This window comes from Tamandua tetradactyla, chromosome 1 (assembly GCF_023851605.1).
Source record: "Tamandua tetradactyla isolate mTamTet1 chromosome 1, mTamTet1.pri, whole genome shotgun sequence".
In the NCBI taxonomy this organism is placed as follows: Eukaryota; Metazoa; Chordata; class Mammalia; order Pilosa; family Myrmecophagidae; genus Tamandua; species Tamandua tetradactyla.
This window is the reverse complement of record NC_135327.1, coordinates 177,938,025-177,960,960: the sequence shown is the minus strand read 5'-3', so window position 1 is coordinate 177,960,960 and position 22,936 is coordinate 177,938,025. Positions and strand designations below refer to the sequence as shown.

General features: G+C 41.7%; 1 protein-coding gene across 4 annotated transcripts in view; it reads left to right on the top strand.

The window, feature by feature from the left end:
- LOC143667097 (solute carrier family 23 member 2-like) overlaps nucleotides 1–22,936 on the top strand; it is a 52,826-nt gene that overhangs the window by 21,337 nt on the left and 8,553 nt on the right. For all 4 annotated transcript variants that reach the window (XM_077141010.1, XM_077140939.1, XM_077141098.1 and 1 more), the window contains exons 4-8: nucleotides 3,043–3,202; nucleotides 16,710–16,891; nucleotides 17,711–17,831; nucleotides 18,985–19,141; nucleotides 19,983–20,236. In XM_077141010.1, the coding sequence (XP_076997125.1) occupies nucleotides 3,043–3,202; nucleotides 16,710–16,891; nucleotides 17,711–17,831; nucleotides 18,985–19,141; nucleotides 19,983–20,236 (874 nt within the window). The remainder of the gene's footprint in view (nucleotides 1–3,042; nucleotides 3,203–16,709; nucleotides 16,892–17,710; nucleotides 17,832–18,984; nucleotides 19,142–19,982; nucleotides 20,237–22,936) is intronic.

Genomic DNA, 22,936 nt, shown 5'->3' with positions numbered 1-22,936 from the left:
ATGCATCAAAGAACAGCTAGCAGAAATGCAATAAATCCATTAATAGAGAGAATTATAGTTTAAAACTATCTTACCATAAGACTTTGAGAATAAAATTAGTTAAGAAATAAAAGGAGTTATGGCACTGACCACAGAATAATCAAGGAAGAATTTATTAATAGAAAGAGTGACCTAAAGGTAGGAAACAAAAATACATGGAAGCAAATAAGTAGGAAAAATTAATCTTATTCTTGAAGATAAATTTTAAAATGACACCCACACATAGACAGATGCATAATTCATCTGGAAACACCACCCATATGTTCCAGTACTTCTTGAACAATGTATTCATTCTATTTTGGAACTTTATTGGTCTAGACTTAAGAATTTAGGTTAATTGCTCTCAACCCTGGCTGCATTAGAATCAATCTGAGGTGCTTTGAATACTAGCCAGGACTGGCCCACTCCCATTCTGTTTTAACCTGGAGTGATGCCTAGGCATTGCTGATTCTAATGTTTAGCCAGGGTCAAAGTCCACTTAAGTAACAAAACTCTCTCATAAACTTTATGTATTTCCTAGATAAAAAGTCCTTAGTCATTCTCAAGAATAATTCTTTATGCTGTCTTTATGAAATCCTGAGTTCAAAACTGCCCTTCTAATGTTAAAAGTACCTGACAAAATTCATATTTTGACTAGTGCATTTCCTAATATAACTTGTGTGAACAATTTAATTGAACACCATAAGTAAATGGAACCTTGAATACAGCATGAGATTTTGTAGGTTTGTCCAGAGTTATGCCTCAGTAAATCCCAGAGTGATTTGAACAGTGAATAAAAAAGTATTTGCAAATTCTTGCCGGCCATGCTGGAGACCTGGGTTTAATGCCCAGTGCCTGCCCATATTAAAAAAAAAAAAGAAAAGAAAAGAAAAAGTATTTGCAAAGTCCCTTTGGGGGAATGGCAAGAGAGGGGGAAAATTCAACTTCTCCATTTGGAGATGGCCTGATATTCTCGCAAGCAGTGAAGACAACAAAATCAATAGGCCAAGCCTTCAATCTCAAGATTTATTCATATGAAACTTATACCCTGCAAAGGATAGGCTAAGTCTACTTAAAATTAGGCTGAAGAGTCACCCCCAGAGAACCTCTTTTGTTGCTCAGATGTGGCCTCTCCCTCTCTCAGCCAACATGGCAAGTAACTCACTGCCCTCCCCCTCTCTACATGGGACATGACTCCCAGGGGTGTGGACCTCCCTGGCAACATGGGAAAGAAATCCTAGAATGATCTGGGGCTCTGCATCAAGAGATTGAGAAAACCTTCTTGACTGAAAATGGGAAAAGAGAAATGAGACAAAATAAAGTGTCAGTGTCTAAGAGATTTCAAAAATAGTTGAGAGGTTATCCTGGAGGTTATTCTTATGCATTATATAGATATCCCCTTTTTAGTTTAAGATGTATTATAGAGGCTAGAGGAAAGTGCCTGAAACTGTAGAGCTGTGTTCCAGTAGACGTGTTTCTTGAAGATGATTATATAATGATATGGCTTTTGCAGTGTGACTGTGTGATTGTGAAAACCTTGTGTCTGATGTGCTTTTTATCTATGGTATGGACAGATGAGTAAAACATATGGATTAAAAATAAATAAATAATAGGGGAACAAATGTTAAAATAAATTGAGTAGAGTGAAACACTAGTGATCAATGAAAGGGAGTGGTAAGGGGTATAGGAAAAAATAGGGAGAACAAAGGTTAAAATATATTGGGCAGATGGGAATACTAGCAGTCAATGAGAGGGAGAGGTAAGGGGTATGTTATGTATGAATTTTTTCTTTTTATTTCTTTTTCTGGATTGATGCAAATGTTCTAAGAAATGATCATGGTGATGAATATACAACTATATGATGATATTGTGAGTCATTGATTATATACCAAGAATGGAATATTCATATATTAAGAATGTTCGTGTTTGTATGTTGTTATGTTTCATTAATAAAAATATTAAAAAAAGAAAAAGAAAAAGTTCCTTAGTCATTCTCAAAAATAATTCTTTGTGCTGTCTTTATGGAATCCTGAGTTCAAAACTGCCCTTCTAATGTTAAAAGTACCTGACAAAATTTATATTTTGACTAGTGCATTTCCTAATATAACTTAGAATTAAGGACTTATATGCATAGTCCATAGTGACAAATGCAATCAAAATTCCAGTGTCCCACACACCCGCCAGCAGAGTAGGCAGACTAGATAAGCCTTGATAGCTTATGACCCTCTAGTTGATTTATCAGGTTGAGTTTACCTTGAAGGGAAGGGTAGCCACTGCTAGAAGTTTGCACAGAGGCTGGAGTAAGAAGCTGGCCAGGAATGATAAAGTATGGGCAGTGGGCATACCTGCTAACCAAACTCAAACCTATGCCTTCCGTGAGAGAAGAAGGAGGCTGAGGAGAGAGGCATGGATTGCTAGTTTTTGTTGTTGTTGTTGTTGTTGTTTTGGTATGGGCAGGCACCGGGAATCGAACCCGGGTCTCTGGCATGGCATGCAGGAACTCTGCCTGCTGAGCCACCGTGGCCCGCCCTGCTGTTTATTTTTGAAGACACAAAAGAAACCTGGCAACCCAGATTTTGGGCTGTGCCTCTCTTCACGGTGGTGGATTTAGTTTGTTGAGGAATAGGAGATGGGGAACTGTGTACCTGTGAGCTCTGCTTTGATCCTGGGGCCTGACTAGGACTCTCTGGGGCTATGGTAGAGAATGACACCCACTAAATATGTTCTCTGAGCTCTGTGTTGTCTCCAGGTTGTTTCCCAGCACCTGGATCTCTCCTCCTATGTTTGGATCTGCAGGACTGTGGTTGCGTCTGGTTATCTTTTCCCCTGCCCACCTTTTCTACCTGTTCAAACTATGGGTTTGACTCAGGGTGTGGCAGGAGCTCTGTGCACACCAAGGAGAGCAGGGGCCATGTGTTGCCCCTAAACTGAGCTAGGACTTGGGGTTGAGCAGTCCAATGGGGGCCAGTGCCAGTCCAGTGCCAGAGGATCTCATGGGTAACCACACCCTGTCTCTTCTTGCAGGCTGCCCATTCTCCAGGGAGGGACATTTTCTTTTTTGGCACCCTCTCTGGCCATGCTCTCCCTTCCCACCTGGAAGTGCCCTGAGTGGACACTCAATGCCACCCAGGTGAATACCAGCTCTCCTGAATTCACTGAGGAATGGCAGAAGAGGATTCGAGAGGTAAGGGGTGAGGAAGTTGGGTGGGAGGAGCAAAGAGGTACTCAAGATGGGCTTCTGAATTTATGTCTCTGTTCAAGAACATGCTGTATTCCATGCTGGGTTTTAAGACACTGCTGTAGATAAGAACGACAAGGATTATGCCCTCATGGAGCTAACATTCTAGTGTATACCCATAGTGGGGTGGTTGGTAGGGAAAGACAGAAACACTCCAATAAGTAACCAGAAAAAGAAAATTTCAGAGAGTGATGTGTAAAAAAATAAAATAAAATAGGGTGATGAGCAAGAGCATGACTTGGGCTGTTGGAGTGGAGAGGATGGGGAGTGAAAATAGATTCATTTGGAAACATTCTCATATATTTCAAGGAGTAAGAGCTCAAGCATTTCTCCAGCCAGTCCAGGGAGATAGGGAGAGCAGGGGTGCAGTATTTCTGTTTTATATCAATTCATCAAATAGCCTTTGTTGAACACCTTGCAAGTGTCCAACATTGTGAGATGTGCTCGGAATATAATGACGAATAAGTCAAGGCTTGCCATTAGAGAAACCCAAGTCTATCAGGGAAGACAGAGACATACGTCAAGGTGATGATGATGATGATGATGATGATGATGGTGACAGTAGCAGCAGCAGAACAAGTTACTGAGCACTTAGAATTTTCCAGACACTCTACTCGGAGTTTTTCATAGATATGTTAGCACAATATTGTGAAACATCTAATAACAGGCTCAGATTAATGGAAAACCAACATGTAGGATGAGGCCTGGCTCAGCACCATTCTTTTGCAGTGGGTACTGCCTGCCTAGTCTGCCCACTTTGGATAGTTGTGCCCCTGTGCTTATCTACCACAAAACCTGACCCTGGCTGAATCCAATTTGTATCATCCGGGGAAAGGAACTGAGGGCCTTGAAGCAGGTTCTGAGATTTGGCAATACTCCAGAATTTGCTTATCTAATTGGTACAGAAGGAAATCAATACACTCAGGATTCCTGGCAGAGAGATGAGCCACACCCTCAGAGACAGTTGACTTGATATCTTCCAGATCCCAATATCCTCACCTGGACAGGCTGGGTGGTGGGTGGTGCATGGGCGGTGCACAGTTGTAGATGGAACTATATGGGAGAGTGAAGGTCACACAACCGTCTTCCTCCCAGCTTAACCTTAATCAACTAAGGCAGGAGCAGCACTACCTGTGGCTGGCCAGGAGCTGTGCCAGGGACCCCATCCTCAGAATATAGGCTGCTCAGCATTGAATACAGCTCTCCTTTATCAACATCAGCAGTGCTCCTCCCTCTCCAAAACTGGTCCACTGAAACTGGACCAAGGATGTTCTTGAACTCGGTGCTATGATGTTCCCTAGATACCCTGAGGAGCCATGTTAACAAGACTTAGCCCAGCTGGGGTCTGTCCTGCAACTCACCCTGATCCATGTTCACCATCCTTATGAACTCTTTGGTTATATGAGGTTCTGTGACATACAAAGGAAGATTGAAGACAGGAAACATGATAACAAGGTTACTACTCCTACCCATATTTGACCAGTGAGAAAGAATAGAATTGACAAAACATTTGAATGCATAACAATACTACTAAATGTTTGAGAATATTGCCCTAGTTTTATTTTTTTTCTCCCCTGTATCTTTTTAAATAAACTTTTTAAAGTTTAGCAAATATACAGAAAAGAACACAATAGATTTCCACAAGTTGAACTGCCCTTGCAACTAGCATCTGGAACGAGAAAAAGAACGTTACCAACATCCCAGATGCTCCCCTCGTGCCTCCTTCCAGTCACCACTTAAAGAAACAAATCTTAAACACTCCCCCCCATGGTCTGTTTGATGCCTAGTATAGCCAACTTGCCAGCTCTGTGTTGAACCATATACCCTTAAGGTTGGTTCCTCCCCTCACATGCCCACTGCTGTTGGGAATCTGTTCGATCCTGGACAACACAAGCAACTACAGATGGAGTTGTTTGTAAGCACATGTGTGTGCTTGTCTTCTAGCCCAAGGTGTCATCTCATGGACCTTAACGACTACATTCAAAACCATACTCCCCTCCTCTTTTTAAGACTAAAGGGCATCAATATAAACAATTAGTATTGACTATAAAGCTCTGTCCACCAAAAGGTGTAATTTCAGTAGAGCCCTCTGTGATCTATTAGTCCATTAGCTTCAGCACAGGAGTCTATAATTACATAGGGGATAATTCAGCTGTGCCCAGTCAGTTGCATCACACATAACTCGGCCCGTTGTCCTGATAGACATGCCTTACTTCTTACAACAGGTGCCTTTTATTGATAGGTAAATTGTTAGACTCGTCTAGTCCCGATCTTTTTAGGTGAATTGGGTGGCACCTTCAGGAAGGCACCAACTAGTGCTTTTGAAATCAAAGACTCGTACAGTTGGCCCAAGTCTCTGGTTGCACCTGTTACTACTCCCCGTGGGGTAGTGTCCTTCCCAGGGGTGGGGAGCACTTTCCACTTGCCTATTGGTGCTATAAAATCTTCCTGATGGTTACCTTTTCTTTTCAGGACCTCTACCTGAATACAACCACTTCCCTTTAACTAGCAAACTTTGTTAGTCTGTCCCCTCCTTATTTAAATGTCTTTCTGAAATCACTCAAGATATGATTGGGGTCTTTGATCTCAGAGTTATTTGGTGTCATTCAGGAGATGTGTAATACCAAGTAGTGCCCTGTAGCAGACCAGTTACTGATTGCCTTTCATGGGAATGGTGGTGAGTAGCTGTCTCAGGCCAGGTCCGCACCAAAAGCCCTGTGGCACTGCTGAAGCACTCCTTCTGGCTTCTGCCAGAGTTGAACCCCATTCAGCACAGACTCCATCACTGATACGCCCAGAATCTCAGGAGGTGTGTGCTGATAAGGATCCAGTAGGACAGTCTGAGCTGTAGCTTTTTTAAAAAACAATTTTATTGGGATATAGTCATGCACCATAGAAACCATCCAAAATATACAATCACTGGCTCATAGTATCATCGCATAGTGGTGCCTACATCCCCATGATCATTTTTAGAACATATTCATTATTCCAGAAAAGAAATAAAAAGAAAAAAGAAACCCCAAATCCTCCCATGCCCTTTATTCCCATTATTGATCATAGTATTGGTGCAATACATTTCTTATTGTTGATGAAAGAATATGAAAATATTACTATTGGGCAGTGCAGTGGTGGCTCAGTGGCAGAGTTCTTGCCTGCAATGCCGGAGACCCAATTTCAATTCCTGGTGCCTGCCCATGTTAAAATATATATATATTACTATTAACTCTGGTCCGTAGTTTGCAATAAGTGCTATTTTTCCCACGTATCCCTCTATTATTAACTCCTTGAAATAGTGTTGTGCATTGTTCATGAAAAAACTTTTGAATGTTTGTATTTAATAAGTGAAATAAGTCAGACATGAAAGGACAATCACAGACATTGTCCACCATAAGATTCACTGTGTTATACATTCCCATGTTTTAACCTCCAGTTTTCTTTCTGGTGACATACATGGCTCTAAAGCTCCTCTTTCCACCACATTCACACACCATTCAGTAATGTTAATTATTCTCACAATAATGTGCTACCATCAACTCTATCCATTTTCAAACATTTAAGTTCACCCTAGTTAAACGTCTGTACATATTAAGCAATCACTCCCCATTCTTTAGCCTCATTCTATATCCTGATAACCTATAGTCTATATTTTCTGTGTATGTGTTTACATATTATAATTAGTTAATATCAAGAAGATCATAAAATATTTGTCCTTTTGTGTCCGACTTATTTCACTTAACATAATGTCCTCAAGGTTCTTCCATGTTGTCACGTGCTTTGGATCTTCATTCCTTCTTACTGCTGCATAATATCCCCTTGTGTGTATATAGCACAGTTTGTTTATCCATTCACCAGTTGTTGGACACTTGGATTGTTTCCACCTTTTGGCAGTTGTGAATAATGCCACTGTGCACACTGGTGTGCACATGTCTGTTCACAGCCATGCTTTCAGATTTTCTGGGTGTATCCCAAGTTGTGGGACTATTCCATGTCACTCCAGCCTAAGATACATCTAAGAATTGTCAAGCTGATGGGCCCTGGAGTTTTGCTGGGTTGAGTGGCCAATCTCAGAATGCCATGTGTTGTACTACCTTTTCTAAATCAGAATGTACTTCTTTAGTGATGTCTACTCATATAATATCATCAATAGAGTGAATCACAGCACACTTCTGTTTTTCTTCTTTTCCTGTCCTCCAGAGAGCTTTGGTAAATCCAAATTAAAATTAAGCAAGAAGCAAGAAGTAGGGTTTCCTTATCTGCTCTGTTAAATGTCAGGGGTAAGATTTCCCTTGCACTTAGCCCTCTTTCCCCGAGGCAAGGACCTTTTACTGTCTAAGAGGAAGAATGTGACAAGTTAATTTGTCTTTTCTCCTACCTAAGTGCTCTGCATTGCATATCTTTCCTGTGCTCTGCTGCAGTGTCCGCCTCCAACATTCGCAATGGCAGAACTCACAAGCCTTCTCTGCATGCAGAAGCGTTACCTTGTGTTTCCAGGGGCATTGGGTAAGATAGAAAGGAAAGAATTTCCCTGGGATCTGAACAGTGTTAATAGTGACAATGGATGTTAAGGGTCATGGGTCATGTTGTGCCAGTGCCAAGCATTGGATCATAGTGACAGAGTCACCTAGGTTCTCTTTAATAAATTTACTATTTATTTTGGTGTTTGTGATATATGGAGCCTTCTAAAGCAAGGATCAGGAAACTGTAGCTTGTGGACCAAATCCAGCCCCTGGTCTGTTTTTTTTTTAATTTTTTATTTAAAAAAATTATAAGAAAGAAACACAAACATTCCCAACACATATACTCAGCAATTCACAATATCATCACATAGTTACATATTTATCATCATGATCATTTTTCAGAACATTTGCATCAATTCAGAAAAAGAAATAAAAAGACAACAGAAAAATAAAACAAAAACAGAAAAAAAAATTGTACATACCATACCCCTTACCCCTCCCTTTCATTGATCACTAGCATTTCAAACTAAACTTATTTTAACATTTGTCCCCCCTATTTTTAATTTTTATTCCATATGTTCTACTCATTTGTTGACAAGGTAGATAAAAGGAGCATCAGACACAAGGTTTTCACAATCACACAGTCACATTGTGAAAGCTATATCATTATACAATCATCCCCAAGAAACATGGCTACTGGAACACAGCTCTACATTTTCAGGCAGTTCCCTCCAGCCTCTCCATTACATCTTGGTTAACAAGGTGTTTCTACTTAATGCATAAGAATAACCTCCAGGATAACTTCTCAACTCCGTTTGGAATTTCTCAGCCATTGACACTTTGTCTCATTTCACGCTTCCCCCTTTTGGTCTAGAAGGTTTTCTCAATCCCTTGATGCTGGGTCTCAGCTCATTCTAGAGTTTTTCTCAATCCCTTGATGCTGAATCTCAGCTCATTCTGGGATTTCTGTCCCACACTGCCAGGAAGATCCACAACCCTGGGAGTCACGTCCCACATAGACAGGGGGACGGTGGTGAGTTTGCTTGCTGTGTTGGCTTGAGAGAGAGGCCACATCTGAGCAACAAAAGAGGTTCTCTTGCGGGTGACTCTTAGGCCTAATTTTAAGTAGGCTTGACCTATCCTTTGTGGGGTTAAGTTTCATATGAACAAACCCCAAGACTGGGGGCTCAGCCTATAGCTTTGGTTGTCCACACTGCTTGTGATAATATCAAGAATTCAACTTGGGGGCGGGCCATGGTGGCTCAACAGGTAAAAATGCTCGCCTGCCATGCCAGAGGACCTGGGTTCGTTCTCACCATTCCCCGAAGGGGACTTTGCAAATACTTTTCCACTCACTGATCAGATCACTCTGGGATTCATCAGGGCATCACTTGGACAAACCAACAAAATCTCATGTCCTATACAAAGTTCCATGTACTTAAGGTGTTCAACCAACTATCTACATAAGTTATATTAGGAGATGCATGAGTCAAAGTATAAATTTGTACCAAATAAACATTTTTTGCTTTAGTCTCACACATAAGTTGAAATTTTAAAATATTAGTTACCATCTATTTTCAGCACACTGCAGTAATGACATTCTTTTGTTCTTCCTCATGCAAAAATATTTTTTAAATTTGTACATTTAGTCACTATCATTATACACTATAGGCATTCCTAGATTATACCATCTCAATCTTTATCATCTTTCTTTGTGATTTAATTTATGCCCCAGCCCTCCTCCATCACTCTCATATGCAGCTTCATTCAGTGTTTTAGCATAATTGTATTACAGTTAGGTAATATTGTGCTGTCCATTTCTGAGTTTTTATATTCAGTCCTGTTGCACAATCTGTATCCCTTCAGTTCCAATTACCCAATATCTTACCTTATTTCTATCTCCTGATGGTCTCTGTTACCAACGAAATATTCCAAGTTTATTCACTAATGTCAGTTCATATCAGTGAGACCATACAGTATTTTTCCTTTTGTTTCTGGCTAATCACACTCAGCATAATGTCCTTAAGGTCCATTCATGTTGCTACATACTTCATAACTTTATTCTGTCTTACAGCTGCATAATATTCCATCTTAATGTAAATGCCACAGTTTGTTTAGCCAACTGTGTGTTAATGGACATTTTGGCTGCTTCCATCTCTTGGTAATTGTAAATAATGCTGTTATAAACATTGGTGTGTAACTGTCCATTTGTGTCCTTGCCCTCATGTCCTTTGACTAGAGACAGCATATAGATGGGTTCTGTTTTTTAATCCATTCTGCCAAACTATGTCTTTTGATTGGAGAGTTTAATCCATTAACATTCAGTGTTATTACTGCATGGGTAGTACTTTCTTCTACTATTTTGCCTTCTGCATTTTATATGTCATATCTAATTTTCCTTCTTTTTACCTTTACTCATAGTCTTCCTTTCTATACTCTTCTCCACACCTCTCTCTTCTGTCTTCATATCTGTCTCTAGTGCTCTCTTCAGTATTTCTTGCAGAGCTGGTCTCTTAGTCACAAATTCTCTCAGTGATTTTTTGTCTGAAAATGTTTTAATTTCTCCCTCAGTTTTGAAGGACAATTTTGCTGGATATAGAATTCTTGGTTGGCAGTTTTTCTCTCTTAATAATTTAAATATATCATCCCACTGTCTTCTTGCCTCCATGGTTTCTGCTGAGAGATCTGTGCATAGTCTTATTGGGCTTCCCTTGTATGTGATGGATTGCTTTTCTCTTGCTGCTTTCAAGATTCTCTCTTCCTCTTTGACCTCTGACATTATGATTAGTAAATGTCTTGGAGTATGTCTATTTGGATCTAATCTCTTTGGGGTATGCTGCACTTCTTGGATCTGTAATTTTAAGTCTTTCATAAGAGTTGGGAAATTTTCAGTGATAATTTCCTCCATTAGTTTTTCTCCTCCTTTTCCCTTCTCTTCTCCTTCTGGGACACCCACAACACATATATTCATGTGCTTCATATTGTCTTTCAATTCCCTGAGTCTCTGCTCGTATTTTTCCATTTTTTTGCCTATATATTTTTTTTCTTGCCAGATTTCAGATGTTCCATCCTCCAGTTCACTAATCCTATGTTCTGTCTCTCGAAATCTACCATTGTAGGTTTCCATTGTTTTTTTCATCTCTTCTACCTTGCCTTTCATTCCCGTAAGTTCTGTGATTTGTTTTTTCAGACTTTCAGTTTCTTCTTTTTGTTCATTCCTTGCCTTCTTTATATCCTCCCTCAATTCATTGATTTGGTTTTTGATGAGGTTTTCCATGTCTATTCGTATATTCTGAATTAATTGTTTCACCTCCTGTATGCCATTTGAATTGTTGGTTTGTTCCTTTGACTGGGCCATATCTTCAATTTTCCTGGTGTGATTTATTATTTTTTGCTGGTGTCTAGACATTTAATTACCTTAATTAGTTTATTCTGGAGATTGCTTTCAGTTCTTTTACCTAGGGTTTTCTTGAATTTGTTGTCTATCTGTTCTTTGACATTCAGTTCAGCTTTATCTGAACCTCTAGCTTAAGTTTTGTTTAACAGAGGAGAATTTTTCAGTTCTTGTCTTCTTGTTTCTTGCCCTGCTTGTATGGTGCCTTCCCCCCCCCCCACCCCCACCCTTAGGAGGGTCTACTTAGACATTATAGACCCCAGACGGATTTTCCCAGACCAAACTGGCCTCCTATCAGGAGGAAAGAGTCACCTGCGTCGGTTTTCCCTACGTTGATTTTCCCTGAGGGTGAGACCCAGCTGGTTGAAAGACTTTCCTGTGAAGTCTCTGGACACTGTTTTTCTTATCCTGCCCAGTGTGGCGCTTGTCTGCCTGCAGGTCCCACCAGCATAAGATGATGCGGTACCTTTAACTGTGGTGGACTCTCCCTGCTGGGGGCGTGGTGGAAACAGAGGAGAGGTTGTAGGCTGGTTTTAATGACTTCAAATTACCAAGCCCTGGTGTCTGAATTCCTTGAGGGAGGGATTCTGCCTGAGTTGGGCTTCACCCCTTCCCTGGGGAAGGCACAGGCTCCTGACAAGCCCTCCAAAAGAGCTCACTTCTACCTATGCCTGGGGCAGCTGCAGCCTGAGAAGTCCTGCTGCTAGATCCAAAGGCAGTCAAGCCTTTGTAGAAACACAGTCACAAAAACCTGTTTCCTTCTTTTTTTTCCCCCCTTTTTCCATCAACCCTGCCCCCTTGGTGCCGGGGCAAAAATGAGCAACCTCCGCTTTCATCAGGTTCACCTAAGCTGGGGGCCTATTTTTAGTAGTCAGAATTTGTTTATTAATTCCACAATTGGCGTTTAATTGTGCTCAGTCCCTGCTGCTGGTAAAGTCCTTTCCTTTCCCCTCTGGAAAGCAGCCTGTGGAGGAGGGGCGCCGGCTACCGCAGCTTTGAGAACTCACGGTTCTAGGGGGGCTCGCAGCCAGTCCAGCTGGTCCAGACTGGGGTACACTGTGTGTCTGGTCACTGATGTGGCTCCAGGAGCTGTTCTGTACTGTTTCTGGTTATTTAGTAGTTGTTCTGGAGGACGAACTAAAATGTGCACATTGTTAAGCTGCCATCTTGACCCGGAAGTCCCGATAGTTATTTTTAAATCTATACATTTTTAAAAGACCTAAATACACTGTGTTAGGTTGGGGGAATGGGGAAGGGCACTGCGACTGGAGCTGCGGAGGCTGTGTCACCCCTCCCAACCTTGCCTATTTTTTTTATGGTCCACAAACTAAGAATGTTTTGTACATTTTCAAAGGGTTGTTTTAAAAAATCAGCTATGCTACTGGAACCACGTTTGGCCTGCAATGCCTGAAATATTTACTATCAGGGCTTTTTACAGAAAAAGTTTGCCCACCCCTACTCTAAAGCCTGGGACCCAGGGCAGGGGCTCCTCTTGCCCACACCTAAGGTGGAAGTCTCTCCACCACTTTTCCCACATCCCCAAGTGTTCAACAGTGAGCACCAAACCCTGTGAAATCTTACCTGGTATTTTAGCTCCCTCTGCTGCCCAATGTATTTTTTTCTGGATTATAAACAACAGCCAAGTTATTGCAAGTTTCAAACTCATTTTACTAATTAAGCCATTGATCTTTGACTTAATCCACTGGTCTAGCCTACTGGGATCTAAGGCTTAGATTCTTGATGTTTCAGTGAGTTATATTTATTCGCACACATCTCAATACTACAAACCACTGATGATCAGCAGACCAACTGTACATGACAATATTAGCTACAGATTGAAAGTAACCTGCATTTAGTCCCAATGGGAAGGGTTATTATTTTTCTGGGATATAAGAATGGAGAGAGGGAAAAGAAAACAGTGATTCTGGGTTTTTTGGTTTTTTTGTTTTTATTAATTTAAAATTTTTTTTTTAAATACCAAAAGAACACCAAACAAACAAACATTCATAGTTTTTGATCATTCCGTTCTACATATATAATTAGTAATTCACAATATCATCACACAGTTGCATATTCATCATCATGATCATTTCTTGGAACATTTGCATTAACTCAGAAAAAGAAATAAAAAGAAAACAGAAAAAAATTCATACATACCATACCCCCCACCCCTCCCCCTCACCAATCACCAGCATTTTAATCTAAATTTATTTTAACATTTCTTCCCCCTATTATTCATCTTTATTCCATATGTTTTACTCATCTGTTGTTAAGGAGATAAAAGGAGCATCAGACACAAGGTTTTCACAATCACACAGTCACATTGCAAAAGCTATATCATTATACAATCATCTTCAAGAAACATGGCTACTGGAACACAGCTCCACATTTTCAGGCAGTTCCCTCCAGCCTCTCCATATATCTTGACTAACAAGGTGATATCTATTTAATGCGTAAGAATAACCTCCAGGATAACCTCTCTACTCTGTTTGGAATTTCTCAGCCGTTGACACTTATTTTGTCCCCCTTTTGGTCGAGAAGGTTTTCTCAATCCCCTGATGCTGAGTCTCAGCTCATTCCAGGATTTCTGTCCCACGTTGCCAGGAAGGTCCACACCCCTGGGAGTCATGTCCCACGTAGACAGGGGGAGGGTGGTGAGTTTGCTTGTTGTGTTGGCTGGGAGAGAGGCCACATCTGAGCAACAAAAGGTTCTCTTGGGGGTGACTCTTAGGCCTAATTTTAAGTAGGCTTGACCTATCCCTTGTGGGGTTAAGTTTCATATGAACAAACCCCAAAACCCTAAGCCTATAGCTTTGATTGTCTGCACTGCTTGTGAGAATAAGTGATTCTGTTTTGAGAAAGTGATGGTAGCAGAAAAAGTAGGAATACTGTGGGAGGAGATGTTAAGTTCAATTTTCAATTTATTAGACCAACTTAAACTTCAGCTTCCAGTATAATGATAGTTTGAGCAAACAGCGATCCCGTTCATATTACCAATACACGAAAATGCTAGATAAAATATAATTTTGAATACCTATTTGAGCACAAAACCAAGGCAAGACCCCAGGTTCTATAAAGGAAGGTGGAAATTATAGCCAGAATGATGGCATTTCTGATGGTGGGAGTTGAGGAGTCATACCCAGGTATAATAGGAGTTTGGATTTTGATGACCACACGGGATCCTAGAAGGACTTCCCCATTCAGAGAACAGGGTCTATAATAACTCTACCCACCAGTTCAGGGAATCAACACAGAAGCCTTTCATTCTATCCAGGAGTCTGGGAAAGTGTCAGAACATAGATTTTTCTAAGAAATAAAAATTCCAACTTTGCAACACATGTGGACATGGTAGAAAGATTATTAAGTTCAGAAATTAAAGTAAAAATTGGTTCTGACAATGAAACACCTGTGGTCCTCAGGAGAAGAAAATGTAAAATCAGTTTTTCAGGAATAATTCCATATTCCAGCACACAGAAGTTTCCCACAGGAAAAAGCATTACTCTTTAATTGAGCTCACACTAAGGAAATATATATTATGACAGAGAATCAGCAGAAATAACAAGGAATTACAGAAAAAATTAAAAGAGGATATAAAATAAATCTTTAAGTAATTAAGGAGAATCAAGAAGCAGTAGAAACCATGATATAGAAGACAATGATATAAAAATAAGGAAGTTTGAATACAGAACCAAATAGCGCTTAGAGAAATGAAACCTATATAGTCATTGAAATTTTAAAATGAATTTAATGGGTTAATCAGCATGTAGACACAGCTAAAGAGAATTCGGTGACCTGGGAAATGTGAAATAGTAGCTAAGAAATGTGAAGGTAGAAAGAGAAGTCCAGCTTGTGTTAATAGGGATTTCTAAAGGCCAATAGAGAACCTGGGAAAGAGGCAATATTTGAAGAGATGATAGCTGCAAGTTTTCCAAAACAGGTTAAAGATAAGAATACACAGATTGAGAAAAAGCACAAGTCCCAAATAGAATAAACAAAAATAAATTCTGGACTAGACTCTTCAAAATAAAAGTATGATATCAAATATAAAGATAAAATCTTAAAAAGCACAACAAGAATGAACAGAAAAATTGCCTATAAAGGAATAGTGATTGGACATTCAACAGCCATCTCACCAGTGACAATTGACTAAATTTAGGAGACAATAGAATAATATCTTCAAAGGGCTAAGAGAAAATACTCATTCTGGAGTTCCACCTCCAGGTTAAAATTCCATACCATGCAGAAGAAATGACAAAATAAAGATATTTCAGGCAAAGACTGAGAGTATTTATCACTCATAGACACTTACTGAAATAACTATTATAATGTATGCTCAGACAAAAAGGAAATGAAATTTCAAGTGAAAGAGTCATAGGTAAGCAACAATGAGCAAAGAGAACATATAGTTAAAACTACAAGTTAATCCAAATAAGTATTAAGGGAAGGAAATTTTAATGTTAATAATGATGGCCAATGGGAGTGGGAAGATGTTTTATGATAGATGATTGATAGATTGTTTTGACAATAATAGCATGGAAGAGAAGAATGATGATAAAAGTGAAAATCTTCTAAGGTCAGTTTGGGAAGAGGCTAGAAATTTTATTTAGCAGCAAACTTTTTAAAGTGAAGTACTCACATTAAAACTTTAAGGATGGGGGGTGCCAGGGTAGTTCAATGGTAGAATTCTTGCCTGCCATGTGGGAGACCTGGGTTCGATTCCCGGCCCATGCACTTCCCCAAAACAAGCAAACAGACAAACAAGAAACAAAAAAAAATTCAACAAACGGTGCTGTGGGATACTCACATGGAAAAAGAATGAAATGTGACTCCACCATACAGCATACAAAAAAAAAAATTTAAGGATAATTTCTAAAAGAATAAAAACATAATGTATAACATCCAAACCAGTAGAGTAAAAGAAGGAAAGAAAAGTAATCAATCCAATAGGTCAGATGTGGGCAAACTACAGCCCATGAGACAAAAGCTAAGAATGGTTTTACATTTTAAATGGTTGAAATAAATCACTAGTAGAACCATATTTCATAACATGTCAAAATTATATGCAATTCAAATTTGAGTGTCTATAAAGAAAGTTTTATTGGAACATAATCATGCTCGTTTGTTCAGATATTGTCTGGAAAAGTTGTGACAAAGCTCACGAAGCCTAAACGATTTACCATTTTGTCCTTTACCAAAAATGTTTGTTGAGTACAATCCCTGCAATGGAAAGTGGGGAAACAGAAAATAGGACAGTAAAGTGTTCAATATGCCACTGAGTGATGTTATGTTACAAGTCATCATCATCATCATCACTAAAATCGATAATTTCAAGGACTACTTGCTGAAAACCTTCATATTAAGTGAAAGTGTCTAAGACATGTTGGTAATAGAAAACTAGTGGGCAGAGTGACATCAGAACTCTCCTCTGCTCGCCTCCTTTGGGATTCAGCTTTGTCCCTGCACTGCCTCAGAACCAACACCTAGGGGGACCAGGTTTAGGAGTGGGCCATGGTGGCTGGGCTGAGCTCGGTAGCCTGGACTGGGCTGAGGCCTGCAGTCCTGCATGCGCCTTGAGGTGCTGGAGCTCCCTCTTCTCCTTCAGTTGCAGGGTGCCATCATGGTAGCTTCCTGCGTCCAGATATTTGTGGGCTTCTCCGGCCTCATTGGCTTTCTCTTGCGCTTTATTGGCCCCTTGACCATTGCTCCGACCATCACCCTGGTGGCTTTGCCTCTCTTTGATTCTGCAGGGAATGACGCCGGGATCCACTGGGGGATAGCAGCCCTGTAAGTACTCTCTGGGGAGGGAGTGCCATCTGAGTTCTCTCCGCCGGAAGGTCATCTTGCAAGAATATAGGAGTCCTGTATTATACTTTTAAAAGCATAAAAAACATTTATTAACTGCTAATTATTATTATTATCTAATTCATACCTACAGACAATGAATTAGTCATGAGCAGTTCGCCAGAATAATTACTGTAGTACTCACAAAAGGTTGATCTTACCAGCTAGGTTTTCATTGAGCAAATATTTACAAGGCCATGGTCCATACAAAAATATGGCCCCAGTTCTCATCCACCTTATAGTCTGGGGAAGAGATGAGACTTGGATACAGGTGACTGTGATACAGGAGACAGTGATGAGAGTCGAGGGGTGCAGTGCATGTTCAGGGAGGGGGAGATGACACCTAGCTGGGAGGCAGTAAGAGTTAAACTGAGCTCTGAAAGGACTGGAGATAACACTGGGCTCTTATTCATTCACTCTGCCCCTTGTGGTCTGAGGTGTAAGGGCCATCAGACTACAGAATAATCTGGGAGGGACTGAAAACTCTGAGTCTGGCTTCACTGACTCTATTACAGGATCTAGCCATTTACCAGCCACATATTTCCCTTAGACTCCAAGAAACAGTAGCCTTCTTTCCCCATTTCCTCTTCAGCCACCAACAGCCTCCAAAAGAGAACACTCCCCTTTTCAGAGATGCAGGGCTCTACCTCTGCTACAGAGAGGGGCCCAGCACACAAAGAAACATGGTGGCTCAACTTCCTGGGAACGTGCTCAGAACAGTCCCCAGTTCGCTGAGTTGAGTGGGGTTTATTTTTGTTTCAGTACCATCTTCTTCATCGTGCTGTTTTCTCAGTACCTGAAAAACATCGCCTTGCCTGTACCTGTTTTTGGACAAATGAAGAAATGCCACATCTCCAAGTTCTACCTGTTTCAGGTCTTCCCTGTAAGAAGCACCTCCCCGCCCCCTGCCCTCTTCCACTATTAGCTGACTCACTTTGAGCATGAGGGACAGCCTCTCATACTCCCACATCAAACAATTCCCTACCTATAGTGGGCTCTTCTTAATCCACCAGAGAAGGAGACCCAGAGGGATTCAGCCTTCTGGGTGGGGAGCATGCCCTGACCTTTGGTATAATGTTTGTCTCAGGTCTTTCTTCAGTACTTCTCTCTTGAGGAACAGAGAAGCCAGGTCACAGCTCGGGCACCAGTATGGGACAACTTTCCCACATTCCCTGGACCATCCTTATAGCAAGGTACTAGAGGAGATGGCCAGTTTCACCTCTAATTATATGAAACTAAAAGCCTAAGAGAGATTGGGCTTGACCAGGTTGCTTAAATTAGGTTTCTCTCAGTGGCTCATAGATAATCCAAATACCCTGGTGATGACAATGACTCTCTATTTCCAGAGTCTTCTCTGTTGAATTCATGCCATGTTAAGAATTTGTAGCGGTTACACATAAAAATATTTCCAAGTTTGATTTAACTGTGGAGCAAATGATATTTCTCATTGTAAAAAGATACTTCCACATAATGTTCTCCTTGCTCCTTAAACAACGCAGTAGGGGTTTTACAATGGTTCTACAACTTAGTGTAGTGTACGGAAGAATCACTTGGAGAATTTGCCAAAAATATAGATTTTTCTGGGATTCCACCACCAGAGATTAAAAACCAATAGATCTGAGGATTGCACTTTCTGAAACACTACCTTAGGTTCTGCAGAACAGGGACTGTGATTCCACTGCACAGATGAGGAAACTGAGGCTGCGAGTTTGGTCCAAGGCCACATGGCCAGCAAACAATGGAAAAGGAGTAAGAGCTTAGTTCTTCTGCCCCAGCCTGTGCCCATTCTACTGTACATTTCTGCCCCTAGTTTATTTTCTATTTCTCTTTCTACCCTCTCCCTTTAGTGAGCTAGTTTATTCATTGACACACCAGATTTCTGTTGTCACTGAAAGCATCAGTTACTCAACAGTTCCTCATTCGGAAAAGCTCTCCTGACCTTCAGCCTTTGCCTAACAGCTCTGGGAGGAAACCTTGCAGGAGCAGGTGCAGGGAGGGTGAGGCTGGAAATGGTGAACGATGGCTCCTTTGGGCAGGTGCTGCTGGCGCTCTGCATATCCTGGCTCCTCTGCTTTGTGCTCACGGTCACCAACACCCTCCCCTTGGCCCCTGAGGCCTATGGGTACCTGGCCCGTACCGACATCAAAGGCAGTGTCCTGAGCCAAGCCCCTTGGTTTCGCTTCCCTTATCCAGGTAAGTAAGATGAGTGCTTCTCCATGCCTGGGACACATCCTTCCTTGGAGCTGTGCATGGGGCAGTGGCCCAAGGCACTGTGTGGAGAATGCATTAGGGAGGGAGGAATCTCCTCCAAAGAATCTGACACCGAGGGACAGGCCCAAGTGTGTTCATATATGACCCCCAAGAGAAGAAGGGTACCCCTGGACTGTCCTAAGAGTCCTCTGAGGGTGGTAGACCAAAGACTCTCTCTTATTCCCAGACCAACCTCAGAGCTGGCTGCACCCCTCTTTCCCCACCTACACACCTCTCAGGACACATAAGCTTTGGGGAGAGAGGGAGGAAGAGAGGCCCCGACCTCTTAGCCAGGCCTTTGGATCTCCTTGTGGATTAGGTGGATCCCATTCAAGGAAGCTGGGGACTGAATTAGAACATTTCTGGAGAGACAAGTTCAAGTATATCACTTGAGCCACCTCTGTCTCTCCTTTCCCCACAGTTCTTGGTTTAGGATGTATAACCAATGGCTCCAGGTTCCAGGGAGGACTTTATGGACTGCAGCTTGGGGCTCCCTGAGTGGGAATCTCAGCTTCCAAATGCTTCAAGGCCTTCCTAGGAAGAGGGCCCATTGTTGGCTCTTTTTGTGAACAGTGACCTCAAGGTCCGGCCATCCTTCCCCGCCCTCAGGGAGGAGCAGTCGGGAAATAGTTCAGTGTTAAAGCCCCTGGTCAGTTGTGAGGACTGGAAAACATGCTGGCCCGACCTTCAAAGCTTTCCAGAGACCTCTCTGGCAATGAAATTACTTGGGATTCAGGGGCCTCTTATCTTTTGTATTAATATTCCTTCTGCTTTGCATTTTCAGGACAGTGGGGGCTCCCTACCATCAGCCTGGCTGGGGTCTTTGGGATCATTGCCGGGGTGATCTCTTCTATGGTGGAATCAGTGGGCGATTATTATGCCTGTGCCCGGCTTGTGGGTGCCCCACCCCCCCCGAAGCAAGCCATCAACCGTGGCATCGGCATCGAGGGTATCGGCTGCCTGCTGGCGGGAGCCTGGGGGACAGGGAACGGCACCACCTCCTACAGTGAGAATGTCGGGGCATTAGGCATCACTCGGGTAAGGCTGCTGACCATGTTCCCCGGGGCCAGGCTGGTCACCTAAATCTGTTGCCTGATTTGTTAGTTTTCTATTACTGCCATTAACAGATTATTGCAAACTTGGTGGCTTGAAACAACTCGAATTTATTATCTTATGGTTCTGGAGGTCAGAGCCTGACCTGGTCTCACTGGGCTAAAATCAAGGTTTTGGCAAGGCTACAGAAGACTCTGTTTCCTTGCCTTTTCCAGCTTCTAGAAGCTGTTGGCATTCCTTGGCTTGTGGCCTCCTCCTTCCATCTTCAAAACCACCAACATTGCAACTCGCTGATCATCCTTCTACCGAAGCATCTCCCTGGGACCGCAGCCAGGAAGGGTTCTCTGCTTTTAAGGAATTTGATTACATTGGGCCCACCTGGGTAATCCAGAATATTCTCCCCAGCTCAAGGTCCTTAACTTAATCACATCTTTGAGGACCACCATTCCACCTACCACAGTTGACTTGTGGCAGTGGCGATTCCATGGGCAGAAAGTCTATCCTTGTAGGGCAGTGGCTTTGTGGGCACTCAAGACATTCCTTACTTTGTGAAGTTAACCAGTCCAGCTCTGTATGCGAGCTCCAAATCTTTGTAGTCAACATCTTTCCACGTGAATGCTGCTGGACCACCTGGCACCCAGTATGGCCTCTAGCCTCCTCAGCATGAACCCCCTATCCCTGCTTCTCCTTTAAGTCCAGTCACCCAGGCCATCCATAACCACCTGACCAGCCTTAATCATCCTTAGCCACCCGAGGTTTCTGTTTTCTCACATCCCTGGCATTCTTCCTGCCCTCTCATCACCTTTTGCCTGGACACTGCAGTAGCCCCTAATGTTCTCTCCCCTCTCTAATTCACCTGCTAAGAGCTGCCCAAGAACCTTTCTGGATCCCAATTCTGCTTAGATTAACCCCTGCTTAAAACCATTTGTGGCTCCCCATTTCTCTCAGTAAAGCCCCATAAAGTTCACACGATTTCTCCAGAATGGTGCTCTTTAAAGTGACTTTGAATAAATATTTGTCATTGTGTTGCTTCTCACATGCTCAAGTGTATCTTTGTACTAATTCCCACACAAGTCCTCCCACCTTGGGAAAAACACTGATTTTTCCTGCTCCCCAGCCCTCCACATTTTCTTTCTTTATGATTCCTTCAAAGCATTATTTGAAGTAATAGTTATTGTCTATAAAACTGAGTATTCTTCCTCAACACAAACAAGGTTAACAAATAGTCTTTACCTTGCCATTCAAAAAGAAGAAACCTAACAGCAACCAAAAAATTAGAACCTAAGCCAGAATGCTATGGTTGTGTCCTGCTTAGAAAAAAAAATGCGTAATCTGTAATGGCAAATATAGTACAATGTCTGTACCTAGATATTTTTCAAATTTATAAGGTCTTCATCATCTCTAAAAGTAAAAAGAGCTGCAATAAGCCCACATTTTGTTATTGCTCCCTTGGTGATTGTGATCTGCAGCCTGGTTGGGATCGCATTTTTCTAGGAGCAGATCTGGCCACCTCTGTACTCTGCATAGCCTCCGGCACACAGTGGGAGCTTAAATCTGTGAGCAAATGAGCTGAGCTGGCATCCACCCTTATGGCAAGTTCTGTGTTCTCTGACACCACGGACTCCAATATTTGCTCAAGGTTTAGGAATCTTTAGTGCAAGGGAGGGGGACATTTTCTACATGAGGGCCCTGACCCACACAGAAATAAAGCAGAAGAGGGCTAAACTTTAAAGCAGCAAATATTTTTCCCACTAGAGGGAAAGGTCTCATACAAAATAGAAAATCATTTTCAATAAACAGAATGAGCATTCCTTGATGTGTCATTTCTAGACTAAGGCCCTTAAAAGGAGAGGGAAGGGGGTGAAAGGGTAGTTGGGTGGTAGAATTCTCGCCTGCCATGTGGGAGACCCTGGTTTGATTCCCAGCCCAAGACTTTCCAAACAAAGAAGCAAACAAAAATTCAGCAAAATGATGCTGCAATAAGGGGGTACACAAATGGAAAAAGAATGATATGTGATCCCCACCATACAGCATACAAAAATAAAAAATAAAAAGAGGGAAGGAATAAGAAAGAAAGATATCTAGACACAGTCTAGGCTACAAATTGAGTACAAAAGAGTTTAATTCTGAAAAGGCCACATGAGCCAAAGGCCACATGAGCCAAAGGCCACTTGCTTTTGTGGACTCACAGCTCCCTTTGTGGTCTTTTATGGTATTGCACCTAATAATTTAAATGCTTTTTTACAATGATGGACTCAGACCACTTTTTGGTTCTTCCTCCATCAGGGGAAATCTGGTTGACAGCCCAAGGTCTCTCAGCATTTCTCTAGTATGTCTTGGCTCCTTGCTCAGATGTCAGTCCTGAAGCCAAAAGAGGAGGGCTGCGTGATAAGTACGTGTGATAGGATTGGGGGATGACTGCCATCTTTTTCTGAGAACATCAGCATATCCAGAGGGCAGTTGTGAGTCTGACAAATTGATCTATTGTGCTCGTAATCATGCTTTGTTCCCATCCTTAATTGTTAGGGTAGTAAGCAAAACAAATGCCCTTTTGATGGGGTCAGAATTTCTAATGAAGACTGTTAAATACAAAAGCTCTTAGAGTGGGAAGAGAAGAATAAGCAAAGGCAGAATTTGCTGCTTTAAAAGTGCATTAATAGACTTTATTGAGATTAGAGAATCTTT